The sequence below is a fragment of the Benincasa hispida genome, chromosome 5 (genome assembly GCF_009727055.1).
Source record: "Benincasa hispida cultivar B227 chromosome 5, ASM972705v1, whole genome shotgun sequence".
NCBI classification, from domain to species: Eukaryota; Viridiplantae; Streptophyta; class Magnoliopsida; order Cucurbitales; family Cucurbitaceae; genus Benincasa; species Benincasa hispida.
In genome coordinates, this window is record NC_052353.1 from 37,437,486 (window position 1) to 37,459,262 (window position 21,777).

The window sequence follows — 21,777 nt, forward strand, 5'->3', positions numbered from 1 at the left end:
GGCAATATGAAGTGCATGGATACAAGTATGCTTTGAATGAAAACAATTCCGAATTAGCTTTGTCTACGAACAAAATATTGTATATTAGGTTGTTGAAGGTTACACACATGTCGAAATCTTCAAAGCGATTAAAAAGATAAGTGGGCTAAAGTAGATTAAGGAAGAGCGAGATTCAAAGCGAGATAGTATGAGAGAGCGAGATGTTGAACGAGATTTTTAAGAGAAAGCGAGATTCAAAGCGGAGATTTTAGGAGAGAGCGAGATTTAGTTTATATTTGACTAATCTGACTAACATTGAACTTGGTAAAATGAATGGATGAATAATTGAAAAATGAGATTATTCAGGAATACACATTGAATGCTAAGATTACGCATTGATTTTGAGTAGATCCATAATAAAAAAGTGTTTGTGATTGTTCCAGAAGAAATGAAAGCTAATAATCATTAATGGGAAAAAAACAACAATAACAGAGAGAGCGAGATATTGAGAGAGAGCGGATCTTAGGAGAGAGCGATAGTGAGAGAGCAAGATCTTAGGAGAGAGTGAGATTGAGAGAAGCGAGATCTTAGGAGAGAACAAGACTAAGAGAGCGAGATCTTAGAGAGAAGCGAGAGTCTTCACTTTATTTTAACTTTCCATAGAAATATATATATATATATATATATATAAAGAGAAAAAATAGCTAAAATCATACTATAATTGAATAATCATTAGACTATATTGAATATATTAGATTATTATACTATAATTGAATAATCATTAGACAACAAATTGAATATATTATATTATTATACTATAATTGAATGATCATTAGACAAACAAATTGAATATATTATATTATTATACTATAATTGAATAATCATTAAGACAAACAAATTAAATTATATTATATTATTATACTATAATTGAATAATCATTGACAACAAATTGAATATATTAGATTATTATACTATAATTGAATAAATCATTAGACAATAAATTGAATATTAAGATTATTATATATAAATTGAATATATTAGATTATTTAATATAAAAATTTATTTGGTTACAAAAAAAATTGAATATACGGTAGATTATTATAAAAAAATTGAATATTAACAATAAATTATAATAAAAAAAATTGAATATACAATAAAATGAATATATAATGAAAAAAATTATTTATTATTCAATCCCTAAACTATCTGGAGGGTCTCTTGTAACGAAGGACACTTCCTTCGATTATGTCCTAACTGGTTACAAAATCCACATCGTTGTCGAGTGGCTAGTTCTGTCCAATCCATCTCGTTGTGATAACGTGAACTTTTCGGTCTACCAGGTCATCTCAACAACGAGTTGAAATTGAGGAAAGTAACATTCAGCATACGTTGACAATTGTAGTAGTCCTCAATAAAATCTTCGTAGTTCATGTTAAAATGTGAGCAAACGGCCATAAAATGCGAGCATGGAATGCTGAATGCTAAAATCTTCGTAGTACTGTTCATGTAACAAGTAGTACTGTTCATGTAACAATTCTATTATTATTATTGTTTATTAAAATAACTGTCCCTCCTCAGTGGAAGATTTCGGGGCATGAATCGGTGGGATGCTTTATTTTTTTCACTCTAGCTGGATTATTTAATCTTTGCCCAAGATTTGAAGCATGAATCGTTGTGTGGGACTGTGGGTGATTGAAGGGAATCACCAAGGTGGGAGATGTGGAAGAGGGAGAGAGAAGAAATAAGAGAGAAATTAGGTAAAACTGATCCAATTTTTAATTTTAGGGTTTAATTTTTTTATTTAATTTTTACCATTAAAAGTTTAGGAATGTAATTGTTATAACCACCATAGTTTAAGGGTGATTTTTGCAATTTATCCTATAATTATACAAAATGTATATATATAATAATTAATATATTCTTTTTTATTAAAAAATAAATAAGAATTTCGCTTTGCAATCTTAAACGAGAGCGAAGAAGCATGTAGTATGTCTGATTTTAGGCACAGAGCAAGAGTTGGAGTAAGAATGAGATCAATTCTGAGGGGGAGTGAAATGGAGAGTGAGAAAGGAATCGACCTATGAAATCGCAGATCAATTAAAATTTAAATTTCGAGATTAAAATTTTCACAAATTTGGATGAGTTTTGTTGATGGTGTTCAAAAGAGAAAGAAGAAGAGGGGATTTAATATGGGGATTGAAAAGGAAGAAAGTGGAGGTTTCATAGATAGGAAGTGGAAAAAAATTACGTGCAAAATTTGTGGTGTTTGGAATTTTTTCTACTAATTTTTTCTAGTAGATAAAGGATAAAGAGAGTAAATTTGTTTGAAAAAATTAAGGGAAAGAGAAAAGGAAAAAGAGGTGAGGGAAAGGGGAAGTGAGAGAGTGAGAGGGGAGGTGAGAGGGAGAGCTAAAAAAAATAATAATAAAATATTAAATGAGAGAGAAAGGGTAAATGATGTAAGTTAAAAAAAATGGTATATGTCATGTAATTTGTAATTGTAATAAGAATACTACCTGTCTTAGGATCAATCAGATTACATGATTGTGTGAAATAAAAAATTATGGATCTCACCCTTGATTTCGCTCTCTCCCTATTGATTATAAGATTTAGGTACCACAGCCTCAAACGTAATTTGGTGGATAGCTAAACGCGCCATTAGTTTAATTTTAACCATGATAGAAAGTTAGAATAAAGGAGGAGGGAAAGAAGATGATGACATGAAGGAATATAACCATGAGAGAGGAAAAGTGAAATTTCATGAGCATTTGATAACTCAAATGTGAAAGGACGATTTAGTCCTTTAAAATGGTTAGGAAAACTATTTTGAAGAAAAGAATGGCATTTTCTTATAATTTTTTTTTTTTTTTTTCATTTTCAAATTAGTTTGAACAATTTACTAAAAAAATTGGTTAAATTACATGTTTAGGCATAAATACGTGTTAAAATATTTAAAAAAAAAAAAAAAAAAAACCAAACTTATGGATTGATGTTAGTTATAGAGTTGTTTTTAATATAGAAAATTGAGTTGCCACTAAGATCGTAGTTCAACTGGCATAACTTTCATACTATAAAAAAAAACTTGAGTCAACTTATTTACAGATATAGTAAAATATCAATCTATCAATGATAGATGGTGATAAACACTTAATTATAAATATTTTCAACATTTTTGTCATTTAAAACAATTGCTCTTAATTATTATAACTCTAAACTTTGAAAATATTCATTTCAACCTTTGAAATTTGACTTTTTTTTTTTCAAAACAATTTTATAGAACTTAAGGAAGAATTTTGTTATACTTATGTATTGCTTTAACTGAACAAATCTGTATACAAACGGAAAATAAATTTTAAAGGTTAGGATTACCGAAAAAATAATAAGCAAAAAGAACAGAAAATTGAAGTCATTTGGTTGAAAGGAGAAAGAAGCCATAGATATTGATTCGTATATGGATCATGTGTCTATATATTTTTTCCATAAGCAAATACAAAATTTTCGTCCATAAATTTAACAATAAAAACCTAAAAACAAATTTCAAACATCAATCATTAAAATGAAACTTTTAAATATATGAATATGTGATTAACCCAAAAAAAAGGGGAAAAAACCCTCAAAGGGCGAAGAACAAAAAACTGCCCTGTATCAACTATTGCGCGCTCCCAAGTCCCAACAAAAACCAAGCGGCGGAGCGATGGCGGCGTTTCGGTCTGCATTCGATGCCGGAGAGATGAGAACCGAGTTCGAGAAGGCCGGGGTCAAAACCACCTTCATCCCCTTCATTTGGAAGCATTTGCTTCACGATCCAAACAACCTATTCAACCATAATCTGGCATCCGAATTCGAGTGGGAGCAAGCCGTGCCTTCGCTGCCGTCGGCGGCCTACTGCTTGCTCCGGTCAAAGTTCAAGCCTCTTACTTCCACCGTCCATTCCGTCGTCGATTCCTCCGATCAGGTCACCACCAAACTCCTTATCAAGCTTCAGGTGTCCTTCTCGTCCTTCCTCCCCTCTCTTTTTCTTTTGGGAAAGTTCGATTTGTACCCTAAACTTACCAGAATGAGTCAATTTCATCAATCAAAATACTCAACGTTCATAAATTTCTGATAATGTAAACCTATGCAGATAGCTAGATATTAGTTTTTCTAATCGTGTTTGTGTTTTTAATTAGTTGGGTTTACACTTTGTTGCTAAGTTGAGCGTTTCTTATCTGCTTAACTGTGTGGAAGTTCAAGTATTTTCTTGATAGAATTTGGGCTTAACTTTTTTTTTTTTTTTTTTTTTTTGTTCTGTTAGTTGAATGTTGTATTATTTTTTGGTAGGTTCGTTGGCAATTTTCAAACTTGCAACACATAGTGAAGTTCAAATTTTTAGTAGATGAAATTAAAATCGACTCACCCACTTAAGAATTAAGTTTATGGATTAAACTCAACTTATTTTTTACTTCCATTGATCCATTAAAGGGTTTGGCGATTTAGACAATATGGTAATAATAGTTCAAATCAAGTAGCTAGTTTCTATTGCGTTAGATGATATGATATTAAATTTATAGATCCATCAACGCTTTTGGGTCAATCGATGATTTAAGATTGTATCAGAGTAGGTAATCCAGGAGATCACCCATCACAACTTAAATGATGTAGTAGGAATAAGGGTGGTTTAGTAAATCTAAAATTAAACCCCATCCCTCATGTAATTCTCTAAAAATAGGCCCCCTCTCTTATATTAGTCAGATTTTGATGAATTGAATAAAGTTTCCTCTTTGGATTTTATATTAATTGGTATTAGAGCATCCTACGTGATAGGGCCTAATGGTGAAAGACAACACTTCCCCCTCCTCATCAGATGCGGAAGCATCAACACCCTCGCAATCACTCAACAGAAGACTCAACACAATTGAGCAATCCATAGAGCTCCTCAATGAAAAAATTGCAGCAATGCAAGCGTCCATGGTAGATTTGCTCAAGATTATAGAACAATTGACAAGAGAGGTCAAGAAAGTCTCCAGCGGCAAGGGTTAAACAGAGAAATCAAGCATGGTAATCAAGAAATTCAAGACCAACCAAAATTGCTTCCAATAGTGGAGTGTGCAACAACAGGGAAGATTACACATCTCAAATAAAAAACATTGGGTTTTCCGGCGAAATCACCGGCATGGAAGAAGAGGTCCGAATCGGAAATTTGACATAAAAAATTGAGAGTGATTCAGACATTTTGACAAAGAAGGAAGAAGACGTACGTGTGGCCAGAGAGAAAGTCCCGTTAAAGAGGGAAGGAGAAAGAAACCTCGTGGTTAACAGAGAAAATCGCCGGAATCTTGTTTGCAACTGATGAAAAAAGAAAACGAGAAACAAACACACAGTTTACGTGGAAAACCCTAAAATAGGGAGAAAAAACCACGATTGAGACTTATTTTTTATTATTGGTTTGATACACAAAGTACAAGAGAACAAACCAAATAAATAGACAATGGGAAGCCCTAGGATACAAGAAATTACGAAAAAGCCCCTAGGTTAATATGCTATTTTTGACACTCTTCCTCAAGTTGGGGCGTAAATATCAATAAGGCCCAACTTGCTGACACAATAATTAAAACTTTGTCTAAGCAACCCCTTTGTGAACACATCTGCAACTTGCTGACTTGAAGGAACATAAGGAATGCATATACTTCCATTGTCCAGTCTTTCCTTGATGAAATGTCTGTCAATCTCAACATGTTTGGTTCTGTCATGCTGAATTGGATTATTTACAATATTTATTGTTGCCTTATTGTCACAAAACAGTTTCATTGGAAGCTCGCTATCTTGATGAAGATCTGACAACACTTTCATCAACCAGATTTCTTCACATATCCCTAAATTCATGGCTTGATATTCAGCCTCAGCGCTACTTCTGGCCACAACTCCCTGTTTTTTGCTTCTCCAAGTCACTAGATTACCCCAGACAAACGTGCAATACCTAGATGTTGACTTTCTATCAACAACAAACCCTGCCCAATCAGAATTAGCGTAAGCTTCAACGCAATGTTTATCGGACTTCTTGAACATCAAGCCCTTACCAGGTGTTCCCTTCAAATATCGTAGAATGCGCTCATCTGCTATCATATGTTCCTCATAAGGAGCCTGCATAAACTGACAGACAATGCTAACTGCATAAGATATATCGGGTCTTGTGTGAGATAAGTGGATCAGTTTTCCAACTAACCACTGATACCTCTCTTTGTTGATAGGGACCCTGTTACCTGTATTACTAAGCTTTGAATTTTACTCATCCGGGATGTCAACAGGTTTATAACCAGTCATTCTTGTTTCCTTTAGTAAGTCAATAGTGTACTTCCGTTGGGACACTGAAATCCCTTCCTTTGATCGAGCTACTTCCATTCTGAGGAAATATCTCAACTTCCCAAGGTCTTTAATCTCGAATTCTTTGGCCATCTTTGCTTTAAGTCTCATAATTTCATCATCATCATCACCAGAAAGCACAATATCATCGACATACACAATGAGAACTGCAATCTTTCCTAAAGGTGACTTCTTTGTAAATAGTGTGTGATCTGAGTGCCCTTGGGTATATCCTTGTCCTTTGGCAAAGTGGTAAATCTGTCAAACCAAGCCCTCGGAAACTGTTTCAACCCATATAGAGACTTCCTCAATCGGCATACCCAGTGTTTGAATTGATCCTCAAAACCGGGGGAGGACTCATGTAGACTTCCTCTTCAAGTTCCCCATTAAGAAATGCATTCTTTACATCCAGTTGATGCAGAGGACAATCCTTGTTTACCGCAACTGACAGTAATACCCAGATAGTATTAAGCTTAGCTATGGGGGAGAATGTCTCGGAGTAATTCACACCAAAGGTTTGAGTAAAGCCTTTGGCAATCAACCTCGCCTAATACCGATCAATCGTTCCATCAGACTTATACTTTATAGTAAAGACGCATTTACACCCAACTGTCTTGTGCCCTTCGGGTAGAATCACTTGATCCCACGTTCTTTTTTTCACAAGTGCCCTCATTTCTTCCATGACTGCAACCTTCCGTTCAGGAGTTTCCATTGCAGCCTTTATGCTACTCGGTACCATCCCTGTATCTAGACTGGTGGTAAAGGCCCTAAACTCAGGTGACGGGTTATTGTACGTCATGTAACTGTGCATAGGGTACTTCGTACATGATCGAGTGTCTTTCCTCAGGGCTATAGGGAGATCGAGAGAAGCATCACGATCTTCCATACTGTCAAGTTTCCCAAAACTGTGATTGATCGTCTGCTCAATAGGGGTTTCACCTTCAGAGGTCCTCTTCATATCATCACCATCTCTGGTATCATTCTCATTTTTCGGAATTGTTTACTAATTGCGTAGGGGATTTTGGTTTATTATTAGGGATTTTAGGTCTTTATTGGACAACGGGGAGTTTTGAATTCGGAGAAGGAAGAGATAAGAGGGCCCCATGGAGAATGTGGTCAGAAATCCAAATAGAGTCTGACCACAATGACCGAATTGATTATCTTCATGCATAAGGATACTAGATTACCTAGTATAAAAGATTGTAAAATCATCACAAACCTCCCCTTTTTCCTGATCATTATTCTCAGTTGTCTCTCCATCTGCCATGGTGGTGTTGTCAACACCTTCTTTGCCTTTTTCCTCTCTGCAACCGTTAATCTCAGCATAAGTATCAATATCATTAATTTCAGGAATACACGTACTTGATGTTGAGTCTGACTCATGGTCCGAAGCCGGAGATACGACAGGTGGCGCTGTTTCCTTCCTGAGATTCTTCCTATAGTATGTTATCCATGGGACCTGGTTGGTAGGAAGGACAGGGCCGACATGTTCAGGAATAGGAGATGACTCTAAGGGAACTGCATATGTAGACCAGTTAGTCTCTTCACTAGAGTTCTCCCCCTGAAGATGGCTAACAAGAAAGAACGGCTGATCCTCAAGAAAGGTGATATCCATGGAAACAAATATTTGCAAGATGATGGGTGGTAACACTTATACCCATGCTGGTGGAGAGGATACCCAACAAAGACACATTTTTTAGCGTGAGGGGTGAATTTCGTGCGGTTTGGACCATGGGAATAAACAAAGGCAACACAGCCAAATACCCAAAGTGGAACATCTGAGATTATACGAGAAATCTGGTTGTGGGTTCGTGCCAAGATCTGTTCTGAAGTCTGCTACTTGCTGTTGGAGATAGGCGAAACGACGCCGAATCTCGCTAGGGCATTGGGTCGCACCGCTGCTGCTAGGTACGGCTGGATCTTTCTATTCACCGGGACCCGATACTGTCACTGGTTGGAAGAAGTCGACTGAGGGAGCCCAGCCCCGAGCATCAATTGTTGCGGAAGGAGCCGAAGTGAAAGAAGGAACAGAATCGGCGCGACTAAACGAGAATCCTCCGAATAGCAGGTTGCTAGGCTCGGCCCGATTGGAGATCCCAACCGAACGATGCGCCTGAACCACCTAAAAACGTCCATCGGCTAGGGTTTGCGCAGGTGGAAGTTGTGATCGGAGGCATCCAGCCGCAACCTCTGGGTACGACTCATCGGCTGGGCTCGGCGTGGTCTACTGAGAAGCGGCTCTGATCGGCTGGGCTTCAAGTTTCGAACGACTCTAACCGCCGATCGACGCTCCGATCTAGGATGGACGACTCAGCCGGTTGTCTTCGAACGGCTGCTGGAATAAGATGAGGCAACGCGGCTTGGAGGTAACGCTCGACGGTTGTTGTGATATCGACGTTTGCGGCTCCACTGATCCCCACGGTGACTGTTGAAGAAGACTGTGGTTAATTCTCGTCGATGACAGCTAGGGTTTCGTCTCCTTGCTCTGATACCATGATGAAAAAAGAAAACGAGAAACGAACACACAGTTTACGTGGAAAACCCTAGAATAGGGAGAAAAAACCACGATTGAGACTTATTTTTTATTATTGGTTTGATACACAAAGTATAAGAGAATAGGCCAAATAAATAGACAATGGGAAGCCCTAGGATACAAGAAATTACGAAAAAGCCCATAGGTTAATATGCTATTTTCGACAGCAACCATTTGCAGTTGTCGGCAAAATCCATGACCCACTCGCAGACGTTCTCGAGAAAGAAGAAGAAGAGGCAAGAGATGCGCGATTTCGCGAAACAAACACCCTAATTCTGAATGTTCTGACGAAGAAGAAAGGAAGAGGACCTGTGAATGAAGAAGAAAATCGCCGGAAGATCGTTTGTAAACCATCTACAACCTTCGACAAAGAAGACGAAGAGGATGAAGCAGTGACGCGAACCTGTGACGAATATTTTCACAAAAATCTTTTTCGATTTTTCCCTTCTGACCCGACCCGAAAGACACAACCTTGGACCCAACCCGATTTGAGTAAGCCCACCAACCATTTTCTTTTCCCCTACCCAACAAAGAAGACCCAACCCGTTTCTGAAATTTTGGGTTTTTCAACCCATTACCCAAATTTTCCACGTGAATCACCTACCACAACCCACATTTTGATTTTCAGCCCACACCCACATATAAAGAAAATTCTGACTTTCATTCAAGGCCCCAAATCTTATCAGAATTCTGCATATCTCCTTACAACAGAAGCTTTTTTGAACAAATAGTTCTTGGGTTTATTGGTTTGAATCTTGCAATAGGTGGATATTATTGATGTTGGATGCTCAAAGTTGTCATTCTTGTGGATTACTTTTTTAATTTTACCTACATTTTCATTTTAAAACTCAAAGACGAGTTTTTCTTGGGAGGTATAGAATTGATGTAGTAGGGAATTAGTAGGAATAAGGGTAGTTTAGTAAATTCAAGATTAAACCCTATCCAATAGACCCCCCATATTAGTCAGATTTTGATGAATTGAATAAATTTTTCTCTTTGGATTTTACATTATTAAGCTTTTGGGTCAACCAGTAATTTAAGAGGCTGATTAATGCAAGTATTATTTCGGCTATAGTAATTCTTCAACATATGTCTTCGATGTTGCTAGAGTGGAGCTTTTGTCGAGGCTGTCATCATGAGGTATGATACTCGTCTGGGAAAATATGGCGGAAAACCTCGTCCAGGTGGTCCGCGGTCTACTCTCTGTATTTCTTCACAGGTTTTATTTTCTTCATCTGCATTGTTAGCATTCTTTGATTTAGCTTTTCTGTATATTTTATTACGAGTCTCTCACTATATATCTATTCTCAGGTTGGCTGCAAAATGGGATGCAGATTCTGTGCAACCGGAACGATGGGATATAAAAGCAATCTGACTTCAGGGGAGATAGTGGAGCAGTTGGTCCATGCCTCCCATTTGTCCCAAATACGCAATATTGTTTTCATGGTGATTCTTCCACCATTTCGTTTGCCTGAATTTTTATTGTGGTAAAATGGTTTTCATTTAGAGGTAGACCCTTTGGATGCACCCTTATGTGATTTCATTTTAAACATTGTTAGTTTCTTCTATTCAGCATGGTATAGACATACTTGGATTGTATTATTTCTTTGCCGACATGGTGAAACATTCTTTGTTATTCAAAACTTGTAGAATGTTATGTTTACTTCGAAAATTGAATAATGTGCCAGAGAATTACGATGTTATGGACATACGTAGTGATTACTAAGAAAGTGTGCTTGATAGGAACCAGCACCTTCTCTTTATTTTCTTTAGCATATTCTGGCTCCATGTCTGTTTAGTTGTTCTCTGTTTCCTTGTTAGTAAGAAGTTGCTTGCCTCACGCTTTTGTACAATTTCATACATTTTTTTCTGTCCTCAGAATGCCTTTTTTCTGTTCATTTTATTACAGGGAATGGGAGAACCGTTGAATAACTATTCTGCTTTAGTGGAAGCTGTCCGTGCCATGATAGGCTCACCATTCTTATTATCACCCAAGAGAATTACTATCTCAACTGTACGGTCTCCGATCTTCTTGCCATTTCTATGTAACTTACTCTATAGCTAATTTTGTTCGAATTTATAAGGTTTCACCTTTTTCCCGTAGCTCTCATCTTAGTGCAGGATTTTCCTTTTCCCTTCTTTCAAGAAACAATGAATTTACCATTAAAATATTGAAAATGAGACTGGGAAGCTACATCTTCCCATCCATGCAGTGGTATACAAAGTATAGAAATCCATTCAAGTTGCAACAATTATAACAATTATAGAAGAGGGAAATCACAATGACCCAACTAGAACCGTCAAACTATACATGGTTCCATTAGCTTCGGGCCTGTTTGTTTTGTTGGAATGGATGGGTTTGGAATGGAATGTAATCGAAAATCCATGTTTGGATTGAGCATTTTGAGTCTGATTTGTTTCATTTCCACCGTTTTTAGCCCAACCCATTTTCTCACTGTTTCCACGCTTCACAATCCCATTTCCGTTTCGCCCTTGATATATCACGTATTCCAACACTCCTTTGATTCCTAGTAATCCTGATTATATTCTACCCCCAAATAGTCCCTTAGTGTGATTATCTTTGTTCACGTCTCTTGGCTTTGACCTAACATAGGGTTCAGGGTCACTTGTCTCCACAAAGTTCCCATAAGTTTCTCCATGAGACTTAAAAACTACATTGCGGATGAAAATGTGGTCAATACTTTCCCTCTCTTTTTCACGAGGTCCAGTGCTTACATCTCTAAGAATTTATTACAAATCAAGTTGTTGTTAGCAGTGAACTTACAACAAAGCTGAGGTGTGAACTCTAGTGTAATTTCTGCTTCAATGTTTAGAACTACTAAGATTTTTTGCCCTCATCCTATTTGACATCATCCAAATATACTTCATTGTTTCTTGTTAAAAAAAAAATGGTTTCAAGGACAGTGATCTTGTTATTGGAGAATAGTGTTTGTTCTAAAGACGAGTCACGAGTCTGTCTGAGAATTTTTTCCCCCTCAAATCTGAAATCTGATCCTAAATTTTTGTTATAAAATAAAGTAATAGGAGTTCAGAAAGTCAGTTTCCATCCTCTTTTATCCTTTTCCTCTCTGAGTTTGTTTAACTGTTTCAAGAAGGTGACTAGCCAAAGTTGTATTCTTCCTTAACTTGTAGGTTGGGATTATTCATGCTATAAACAAACTGCATGGTGATCTACCAGGATTGAACTTGGCCGTTTCCTTGCATGCACCTGTGCAAGATATTCGTTGTCAGATAATGCCTGCAGCTCGGGCTTTTCCTTTACAAAAACTTATGGATGCACTTCAAGAGTATCAAAAAAAGAGGTTAATATATCATATTTGCTTCTACTGAAGATGTCGCAATACTTCAGCTTTTTTCTAATTTAAATGTATGTGGTGTCTATGATTTCAGTCAGCAAAAAATATTAATCGAGTACATAATGCTTGACGGAGTGAATGATCAGGAGCAACATGCCCACCAACTCGGAAAATTGTTAGAGACATTCCAAGTGGTTAGCTCTCAAATTGCCCATGGACTCATTTTTATTTTTGCGTAAATCTCAATGTTAATTGGAATTCTGAATGTTGAATGGTCTAAATACCCATCAGATTGTTGCATGGTGCAAGGTAATACATGTGTATTAGGAAGTTTTTGATAGGCCCCAATTACTAGAGTATCCGTACATAAGCAACCAATATTGTTAGATGGGTTTGAGTGAGGGGTATGTAAGCTGTTGTGGCGGTTGAGGGAATTATCTTTTTGCTATTTTCATGTAATTAGGTCCCTCATGAGATTGAGGGGAGGCAGGAAGCTCTCAAAACGTCCTCATTGCTTGTTGATAAATAAAATTGAGGCCGAGGCCTATCAGTTTCTTGGTGATTTCATATGTTTAACCATATTGATCCCAGCACCTTTGTTTGCATAGCAACAGTGATGTGACTAAATTATACCTTCATGGCAAAGCAGGTTGTGAACTTAATACCATTCAATCCAATTGGTAGTTCAAGCCAATTCAGAACCAGTGATGATGAGAAAGTTTCGGTATTCCAGAAAGTTCTTCGTGGTACCTATAATATACGCACAACAGTTCGTAAGCAGATGGGTCAAGATATCAGTGGTGCATGTGGTCAACTGGTGGTCAGCATGCCTAATAGAAGCTCTGGTAAACAAACTAGTGTTCTACCTGATATTGAAGATCTTCACCTCTGAAGTTGACCAGATACCATCAGGTGAGACGGCGCCTTGTGTTTGTGGGCATTAGTACATTAGTACATATTTTTGTCAATTTTTTCTCTGGAGAACATTATAATTCTAGAAGTGGTGATTCAAATGTTCAACTTACGGAGAATGTGTTTATAATTCAGGTCGACATTTTATTTACATGTTCACTAGTTTGTCCTCTTTCTATGCCGGTTGGTTTACTTTCATGTCTCGTCATCAAATCTATAGAAAGAATTAACTTCAAATTAACAATACACGTTGACATTTGTTTGTTTTTCCTTTGTTTTGTTGTCTCCAACATATAGGAGTATAGTGTGTTGGAGGAGGTTGCCCCTAGCCACTTGTTTCAACTGTTGATTAAAAATCGGCAGTTGGTAGACTTGATCAGTTGGTAGACTCGATCGGCCTCCTGGAATGCACATGACAGAATCAATCTCGAGCCAATGCAGACTGGAAAGTATATTGAAGAGAGAAGAGACTAGGGAGGTTGAAATCGTTCAATGAGGTGGAAATGCCAAGAGAACAAAGAAGTTTAAAATGTGGTTGCAGGAAGACTTGATTGTGATTGTTGTAATTCAGGCTATGTTTATCCATTCAGCGTTGGCATCATGTAGGGCTTTTTCAATCTGATTTCCTCAGATAGTTGAGGGGCATGGTTCAGCCAAAACCAAAGGCATAGATTAGATGAAGTTTTTTTTCCCCCTTTTTTGAAGTTCAATGCTCTGTACAATTCTAATTTAGAAATATGTTTTTTATATTATGTGAGGTATGCTTCTTAACTCAAACTGTGAAATAAAAACAAGGCACAACTCGATAGATTCAAAATATTGTAAGATACTATTAATCATACTTTTTTTGTCATGAGTATCTTAACTAGTTTGTGTACACCTTCACTATTCTCAGAGTAACCACGTGATCTTATTAAATTTAGTTGGGAGATTTAAGTGGCCATCATGACTTTTAATCCATTCCTTCTAAAAATTTTATGCTAACCACTCGTTGATCATTCCAAAATATACTTGAGTTAGGGTTAATAACTCGACATGGAAAAAAGTTGAGTAAACAGGAAATAAATTAGCTATCAAAAATCTAAAGAAAAAACTTGAGTTCAGTTGGAGCTGTATCCATTTATTGTGCAACTCAAGTAGTACCCAATAAAAATCTACATGTAGCAATTTTTTTTTTCTATTATGTATAAAAAAGATTGCACTTAATCATTGTCTAAATTTAAATATCTGTACATCAAGAAAACAAATTACCAAGTTGTCATCCATAAAAAAAGGGCGGGCACTCGGCCAGCTTCTTTACCATGAGAGAATAATACTTATTGCTACACAATAATGTACAAACTTATGATGCTGCAGGAGACAAATTGAATGATGAACTAACCTAAAAAAACAATGGATAATGTCCCAAGTATGAATAAATATATACAACGATAAGATGTAATAATATTACGACTTCAGATTACTCTTCACAAAGAATAAGTCAATTGGAATATGTTTGACCTCTTTCTTTGGAGTTGACTTTTGCTTTTTGTGCTTGCTTTGACTTGGCAGAAGGTTCTTGCCAGCAGTCCTGTTAGATTTAGACTAGTAAGAAACACCGACGCAAATTACAAGAATAGTATAATTACGATAATAAACAACATATCTAGGGATGTTCGTCAGCCAAATGCAGAATAGCTTGATCATAATCCACCAATAGTCAGATGTTTGTTATGGTTTTTCCCTATTTTGCTTTTGTAAGAAATGGGAATTTTATTGCTTCAATGATTCCAAATTTCCGAGTTGAAGATTCCTTTCATCATGTTCTAATATGCGTATCAATTAACAATGGATGTGATAACTCAGCTGTAGTTAAAACACAATTTCAACTAAATCCCAGAGTGCAAAATAAGATTACCAGCACTATAATCTAGAATGATATATTACCTTTTCCTTGGCGTAAGGGTTCTTGAACGAATGCCAGATTCTTCTTCCTGAAGTTTTTCCGCAATGTGGAAATCTAAGTGCTCTTGTCTTTCATCAACGAAACTTACTGGTACTTCAGCACCGCAGATTGTACATTTGTAGTCGTCTATCCACCAAATCTGTCCATTATTATCTGGTGATCTTAACTCGACCTGACTTTCAGTATCTACATTATTATTGGGATTGCCTTCAAGGTTTCTTGATGAAGCATATGTTGTGCTCGAGATTTGAGGGATTAAGGCATCCGAGGAATCTGAGGTGCTTCCCATTGCATTAAAGATGTTTGCCTACATATAATTTTAAATGCATTAAAAGCCATTTAAGAGCTATAAATACACTTGATCAAATATGGTTAGTTCCCTTTAAGCTTAATTCCAAATTAATAAAGAAAGATGATAATCCAAAATCCAGTCTTTAGTGTGGATATATACCTGATCAGTGCCGACGTTGCTCAAAAGGTTTTTATGTTTCTCTGACTTCTCAGCGTCATTGCTGGACGTACAGTTGCTCTCATCCATATTTGAGAAATTGTTGTCGATTCTTTGATCTCTACTATCTTGATGGTGTGTTTCAGAATCAGTACCATTGATGCATACATCAATTTCAGTGTCATCCATGAAACCACGATTGTCAGCATCAGGATTCAAGGAGCAACAATCACCCATACTTTTTCTAGTAGCATCTCCTGATGTAATAAATCTAGTAATAGATGTTTGGTTCGGATCAGTCCCAGCAATGGCTCCATCTTCATTTAATTGAGATATCCGCAGCCCTGGAGATATAAAAAATTGCTTTACAAACTAAATGATGCAAGTTGCAAGATCAAAGGATTTCAAAGTTCACTCTTCACCATGTGAGACATACAGTGAATCCCATTTTGAGGATATTTGTACATAGAAAACCAAGCACATGAGATTAACGCCAGTGAAAATGAACTCCAAAGTTCCATTTTGATAACAATTTTTTTTTAAGTTATGTTTTTAAATGTATGCTTCTTTTATAACAATTTTATCTGCTTCACTTCCTTTAAAAATGCATTTGAAATTTTAACAAAAAATCTAAAGCAAAAGCAAAGTTCTAAAAAAATTAAATTATTTAGATATAACCTTTACGACGGGAAGAAAACAAAACAAAGAAACATATAGATGAATGTAGTATTTATAAGCTTAGCCTTAGTTTTCAAAAAAAAAAAAGAAAACGGAAAACAAATTGATTATCAAATGAGCCTAAATTATTTCATTGCCACCTTTTTTCAGGAAAACAAAATATACGGTAAAATCAAGAACCAACCGATTAGTCTTAGAGAAATGGGCAGTTCAGCCTTTAGGAGCCTTGATGCATGTTGCAAGATGTCACTGCTGGAGCAAATGTATTTTTGCAAAGTTACAGCTCTGGTTCTAACCTGTAGATTGTAAAACAAGTTCGAGTGGTAAAATCAAATCAACAACTGCAGGAAGAAAGACAGCAGAGTTAATAGAAATCACACGTCTGAATGTGTGATTATTGAGATCTCAACATATTACACATGAAATTTCTTCTACGCTATCCAATCTAAACAGATTAAACAGGATTCAGGGCAAATAATGTACCTCAAATGATGCAGTTTTTAGTTTAAGAGTCAGTGTCCGCCCAGTTAGACCTTCTTTTTCCATGTCCATTGACAGCATCTCCGCAAGGTCAGCTGCAATTTATACCAAGTTTACAAGGTTATTGGTTAATATATATATATATATATAAACATACAAGGTATTTGTTACCACAATAATTTACAATGTCAAGTAATCTTTGGATTACTGATGGGATACTTTCTAGTGATCTGGTCAACGAATTCAACAATGGGAGATTCATTTTCCTAACACCAAGCAATACTAGTCCGCTGCCAGTCTTCTAAATGATGGCCAAAATATTAGAACAACACCTATGTCCTACCAATTCTATCATAATGTTTTCTCAAATTTTATGTTAATAATTCAACAAGATTATCCGATGAAATAAAAGAAGTCATAGTTCCTACTTCCTACTTGGTGAAACACCAAAGCTTGCAAAGATCACAAGCAAAAGTGAGAAATAAAATAGATCAAATTATAAAAAGGACAAAGTCCAAGCATAAGGAAAGTATAATCAAATTCATTATCCATGTGATAAACTCAGAAGGAAAAGTTGGAATTTGAGTTAGGAGTAATTTTTCAAAAGAATGCCAATCCAGCAATGCACACATCACACATGGTCAAATCCCAAATAATGATAATATTTGTTTTATAAAAGCACGAGGAGAGGAAGAGAGAGAAGGGGAACAATTACCAAGTTTCTGAAAAATTAATCTTTCATCAGTGGTGGCAGCAAAAGTTCTTTCGTTGCTGATGCTCTTTCGCAATCTAAACTGTGGAGTATCGGTGCTCCCAAGGCCAAGCCCAACCGACAAGAAAAAATCTGCAAGCATGGGTAAAACCTAAAAAAAATTGTATAAAGTGATACAACAATGAATAAATAATTGATGATGTCAAAATAGTAGTTTTGTAAAAAAAATTGTTTACAATTTTTCTTTAAATAATGGGTTATATAGATTCAAAATTATACAACAATCAATAAATTATGGACAGGGCAGGGCAGTTAGATTAGGTAACTAAGAGTATTGGGAAATACAAAAAGTAGAATGGCAGAGGATTAAAATAATTTTGACAGGTTTGTACACGTTGCTTATTGCATAACCTTTATTTTATCCTAACATTCGTCAGCTTGTAATTAGAACATCACAAAATCCAAAATGCATAACTACATCTACATCAAATTGATCCATCACTTGACTTTTCTAGATAATGTAGAGGGAACAAAATCCCACATTGTTCAAAATGAAAAGGTTGAAGAATTGATCAGCTCTTCTATCAGAAATAGAATATCAACTCATACGAACATCATTTGACTTTTCCCCATATTAAATATCATAGAACGAGGCAATTGTTTTATGGGATTATATCCATGTGCTAAATTGGACTGCCACAATTTCATGGGAAAAAAAAAAAAAAAAAAAGGTGTGTACGCACTTGCATTAAAAATAATTGTTAAAAAAAAAGTAGTTCAACCAAAAAGTGATGAGAAAAAAAAGGGGAAAGAAAGAAAAATGAAAAAGCACAAATTACTCCTCCTATAATAAACTTAAAGTAGAAACAAACATAAACAAGGAGAAATATATACAAATCAACAAATTAACATAAAAGTTTTTTAAGAAAAAACAAAAGTATTGATGAGAGAAAAGAGAACTAGAAGTGTCTTCATTTCATCGAGATAAATGAATCTTAAATGAAATTATGGAACATCTGACACATCCATGTGTTCATTATTTAATTTCTGTGAGATATTATAGAGCACCGACCTGCTGAGGATTGAGAAAACAGCGCACAGAGGTGACCACCCTTTTGTAGCATCTCCTCGCATGTATTAATCCCCAGAGCATCCTTTAAGATATGTTCAGTGACCTTTCCGATCCCACCAATCTGAAATAATAACTTAGCCGATTCATTTCATCCTTGAAATAGGACAATAGGACGGGAACTCTTAAGGATCTATTCATTCATATTTGATAACATCTTTAAATAACATTGTGAATTCTGTTTTGGTGTAAAAGCAATGATCACATACCTTTCTTATGGGTAGCGATGATATGAATGTAATGATAGCTCTTCGGTCATTTGGTAAAATGAACTGTCCATTTGGTTTATTAATATCAGAGCAAACCTGAATAACAAGTACGGTGCATTAATTCATTTCTTCTGTGCAAAGTGGAAGATCTAAATGCAATATTTCACATTAGGTTTTTATCCACAGAAAAGAAACTAAAATTAGATTCTATTCTTGTCATTCCATATATGGTTAGGACAAACATGTTGTTGCCAAGCAGTTCACAGTCACCAAAACAATAATAAATTAATCCTTTTTCCACAAGAGATGCATATACTCAATAGAACTTGTGAGAAATTAGAACCTTGGCAAGTAGTCGGTTGGCAGCAACCCCAGCACTACACGTAAGACCAGTCTCTTCATAAATACTGGTTCTGAGATCCTTAGCAATCTAAAAAATAAGCAAAATAGCGAGAGAAAAGTTTAAGTAGACCAGAAAGACAGCTACAAAAAAGATTATCTGCTGCATGTGATAACATTCACTTCCTATCTGAAAAGTGTGCAATCTCAATGTAAAAAACTTCAGAAACTACATAAACACATTCTAATGCTGATTCTGATTTCTCTAGAAGATACAAATCTTTTAAAAAAAATGAAAAAGAGAAGAATCCATCCAATACAGGTTGACTAAAGCTAAAAGCTGAAACACCAAAAGTTTTAAAAGATATAGTGAAAAAGTAATAAGTGATTACTTCTTCACTTGTAAGGCCTCTTTCTTTGCATACTTCAGTTATATCGAGGTATGCTTCATCCAGACTAGCAGCCAAGAAGTTGGGATCATACCTATGAAATACTAACAAGGCAAACAAGTGAATATTAAAGAATATGCACTAAAACATAAAAATGCATTTATAGCTCCTTGAAGCAAAATTGCTTACCTTTTCTAGTTAAATCACTGTAAGAATTATATTTTTTGAAGTCAGTGGGAACAAGAATTAACTCTGGACATAATTTACGTGCAATAAAACCAGGCATAGCAGCACGAACACCATACTTTCGAGCCTAATCCAGAGTAAGTAACAAGTTACAACAATGGTGCTACCAGTCCAGTAACTAGAAAATACAATAATTCATGTCATATATAAAGACAAGCAAACCTCATAGTTAGCAGTGGAAAGCATAGACATCCCACCAACAGCCATCGGCTTGCCCTTTAATAAAGGATTGCTTAAAGTTTCGACAGCAGCATAGAAAGCATCCATATCTACATGCAACCATATCCTTGACAGATCACGTGTACTTTCCAGCTCCAAAATTCTTTTATCTGCAACCTGCTCATAAGAGAACTACGCTCTTGACCAAACTGATATGATAAGAAAAATCTGAAGATCATGCGGTAATATATATATATTAGACTGAAATATCAGTGTCCTAAATTTAGATGGAGAAACCGACTCAAATCATTCTTCAGAAAGATTTGAGCATGGGACCCTACCCAGTTGTCTAGTGGTTCAGAACTCTAAATTGTGATTGCAGATGACTGTGGCAAGGAATAAAGATACACAAAGAAATCCTAAATGTTCCACGATTCTTCATAGGGTATGCATCAAAGTCATCCAAGTTCACCAAAAACCCAAACTGAGGGAGGCACAAAATGTTCACGATCAAATTGGCCTGGTTTAATCCAAGTGTAATAGGTAACAGATTTTTTTTGAGCTGAGCATATATATATATTCCCATTTCTGCACCAAACTTCTAATTGGGAGCCATAAAGTTAGCGAGACAACAAGATAGTCTTGCTGAAATATTATCTCAAAGGCCAGGAGTCGAGGTAAAGAATGGCCTGTCTTTGCATATCTTACATGCAAAATAATAATACAGAAAAGGAGAAGGGTAAGGGGAAAAAACAGTGATTCTATTTTTATCCTTTCCAGGGCAATTGAACGTATCTCTCTATAGAATGTAGACCCAACTACAAACTTAATCGCCTCACAAATGGTGGACGATTGAATATTGTGAGAATAAGGTGCTTACAGTTCCAGGTTTGGCATTTGTTTAATTAGGAAACTGAAGTTAGCAGTTCTGATCCCCAAACATGCAATTTTTCAAGAGGCAAAAAACACCAAATATAATCAAGTGACAAATAAATGAAGATGCAGCGGGACATAACTTGTATAGAATAAAGAATAAAAATAAGGAAATAAATGAATCATCGTGGCACTTTGCCTGGTCGGGGGGAAGGTTGACAACTAAGTCTACCTTTTGATACTGAGAAAGATCCGTTGCAGTAAGCTGTACACACCTAGCTCGCATATTCTCAATCTTTTCTCTAATGATGGCCTCTTTCCGCTCCTCATTTTCAAAATATTTTGACCCTTTACTCATTTCATAGATAATTCTTTGTACTCTCTCCTTGTCAACTCCTTCCATACCTTACAGGCAGAAAAAGAGAAGGGAAGGATTAAGATTACTGGATATCAAAATATATTTGCCACAATCCATTAATCTATTGAACATTATATTGATAATAAAGTAAAACCGTTCCAATTTTCCAATTGTATTGTTGAAATCTGTCACTGGCTACGATATCTCGAAAAATAAACTCGTTTATTTTGATGCAATTACCTTCAGACTTGTTTCAAACAAATATAATATACACTGAAATCGAATTATATTCTGATCGAGGATGACTAGTTCAATCACATAATACACACATACACGATCAAAAAAGCTCATCGATTACTGAAATTATTTTCTAGATAAATTAGTCCTCGAAATTTAAATCGACACTGTAAACAAAACAATCAAAAAAGAACCCTAGATTAGCAACAGTTCGTGAGAAGTAAAAGAGAGAAGAAATACCGGCTTTTGCATTGGTGTAGACAGTGTGGTAAGACTGCCATGGACGATCGGGATCGCCGGCAGTTTCCTTCTTTTCCATTTTTCTCAAAGTTTCGAAGCTGAAGCTTCCCGTGGAAGATGAATGGCGAAAAGTTTGACTGATTTGCAAAACATGAATTTATAGTGTTCAAGTCTGGGCGCCAAAAAATTGGAGGCTGCGTAAATTAAATGCCAATTATAATTTATATCCTTATCGGAAAAGGTTTGGTTAAAATG

General features: G+C 35.9%; 2 protein-coding genes across 3 annotated transcripts; one reads left to right on the forward strand and one right to left on the reverse strand.

Annotated features, from left to right (window-relative positions):
- Positions 1-3,554: 3,554 nt before the first annotated feature.
- Positions 3,555-13,945, forward strand: LOC120078706 (dual-specificity RNA methyltransferase RlmN). 2 transcript variants are annotated; one of them, XR_005482075.1, is made up of 9 exons: positions 3,555-3,964; positions 9,960-10,070; positions 10,163-10,297; positions 10,761-10,865; positions 12,005-12,174; positions 12,263-12,362; positions 12,818-13,080; positions 13,216-13,263; positions 13,378-13,945. XR_005482075.1 is itself a non-coding variant. In XM_039033001.1 (8 exons), the coding sequence occupies exons 1-7, from the start codon at positions 3,674-3,676 to the stop codon at positions 13,058-13,060; spliced, it is 1,155 nt and encodes a 384-aa protein (XP_038888929.1). In that variant the 5' UTR covers positions 3,555-3,673; the 3' UTR covers positions 13,061-13,080; positions 13,378-13,939. The 2 variants fall into 2 exon arrangements, 1 of the variants encoding a protein (XP_038888929.1); XM_039033001.1 differs by lacking the exon at positions 13,216-13,263 and having other exon boundaries at positions 13,378-13,939.
- A 400-nt stretch (positions 13,946-14,345) lies between these two features.
- Positions 14,346-21,768, reverse strand: LOC120077465 (DNA polymerase kappa). Its single transcript, XM_039031343.1, has 14 exons — positions 21,523-21,768; positions 20,920-21,092; positions 19,818-19,991; positions 19,599-19,722; positions 19,413-19,513; positions 19,025-19,111; positions 18,682-18,777; positions 18,416-18,536; positions 17,347-17,475; positions 16,635-16,726; positions 16,336-16,447; positions 15,477-15,817; positions 15,007-15,332; positions 14,346-14,650 (listed from the first exon to the last, which is right to left on the reverse strand). Exons 1-14 carry the CDS (start codon positions 21,599-21,601, stop codon positions 14,527-14,529), a joined length of 2,079 nt encoding a protein of 692 aa, XP_038887271.1. The 5' UTR covers positions 21,602-21,768; the 3' UTR covers positions 14,346-14,526.
- Between the last annotated feature and the right edge of the window lie 9 nt (positions 21,769-21,777).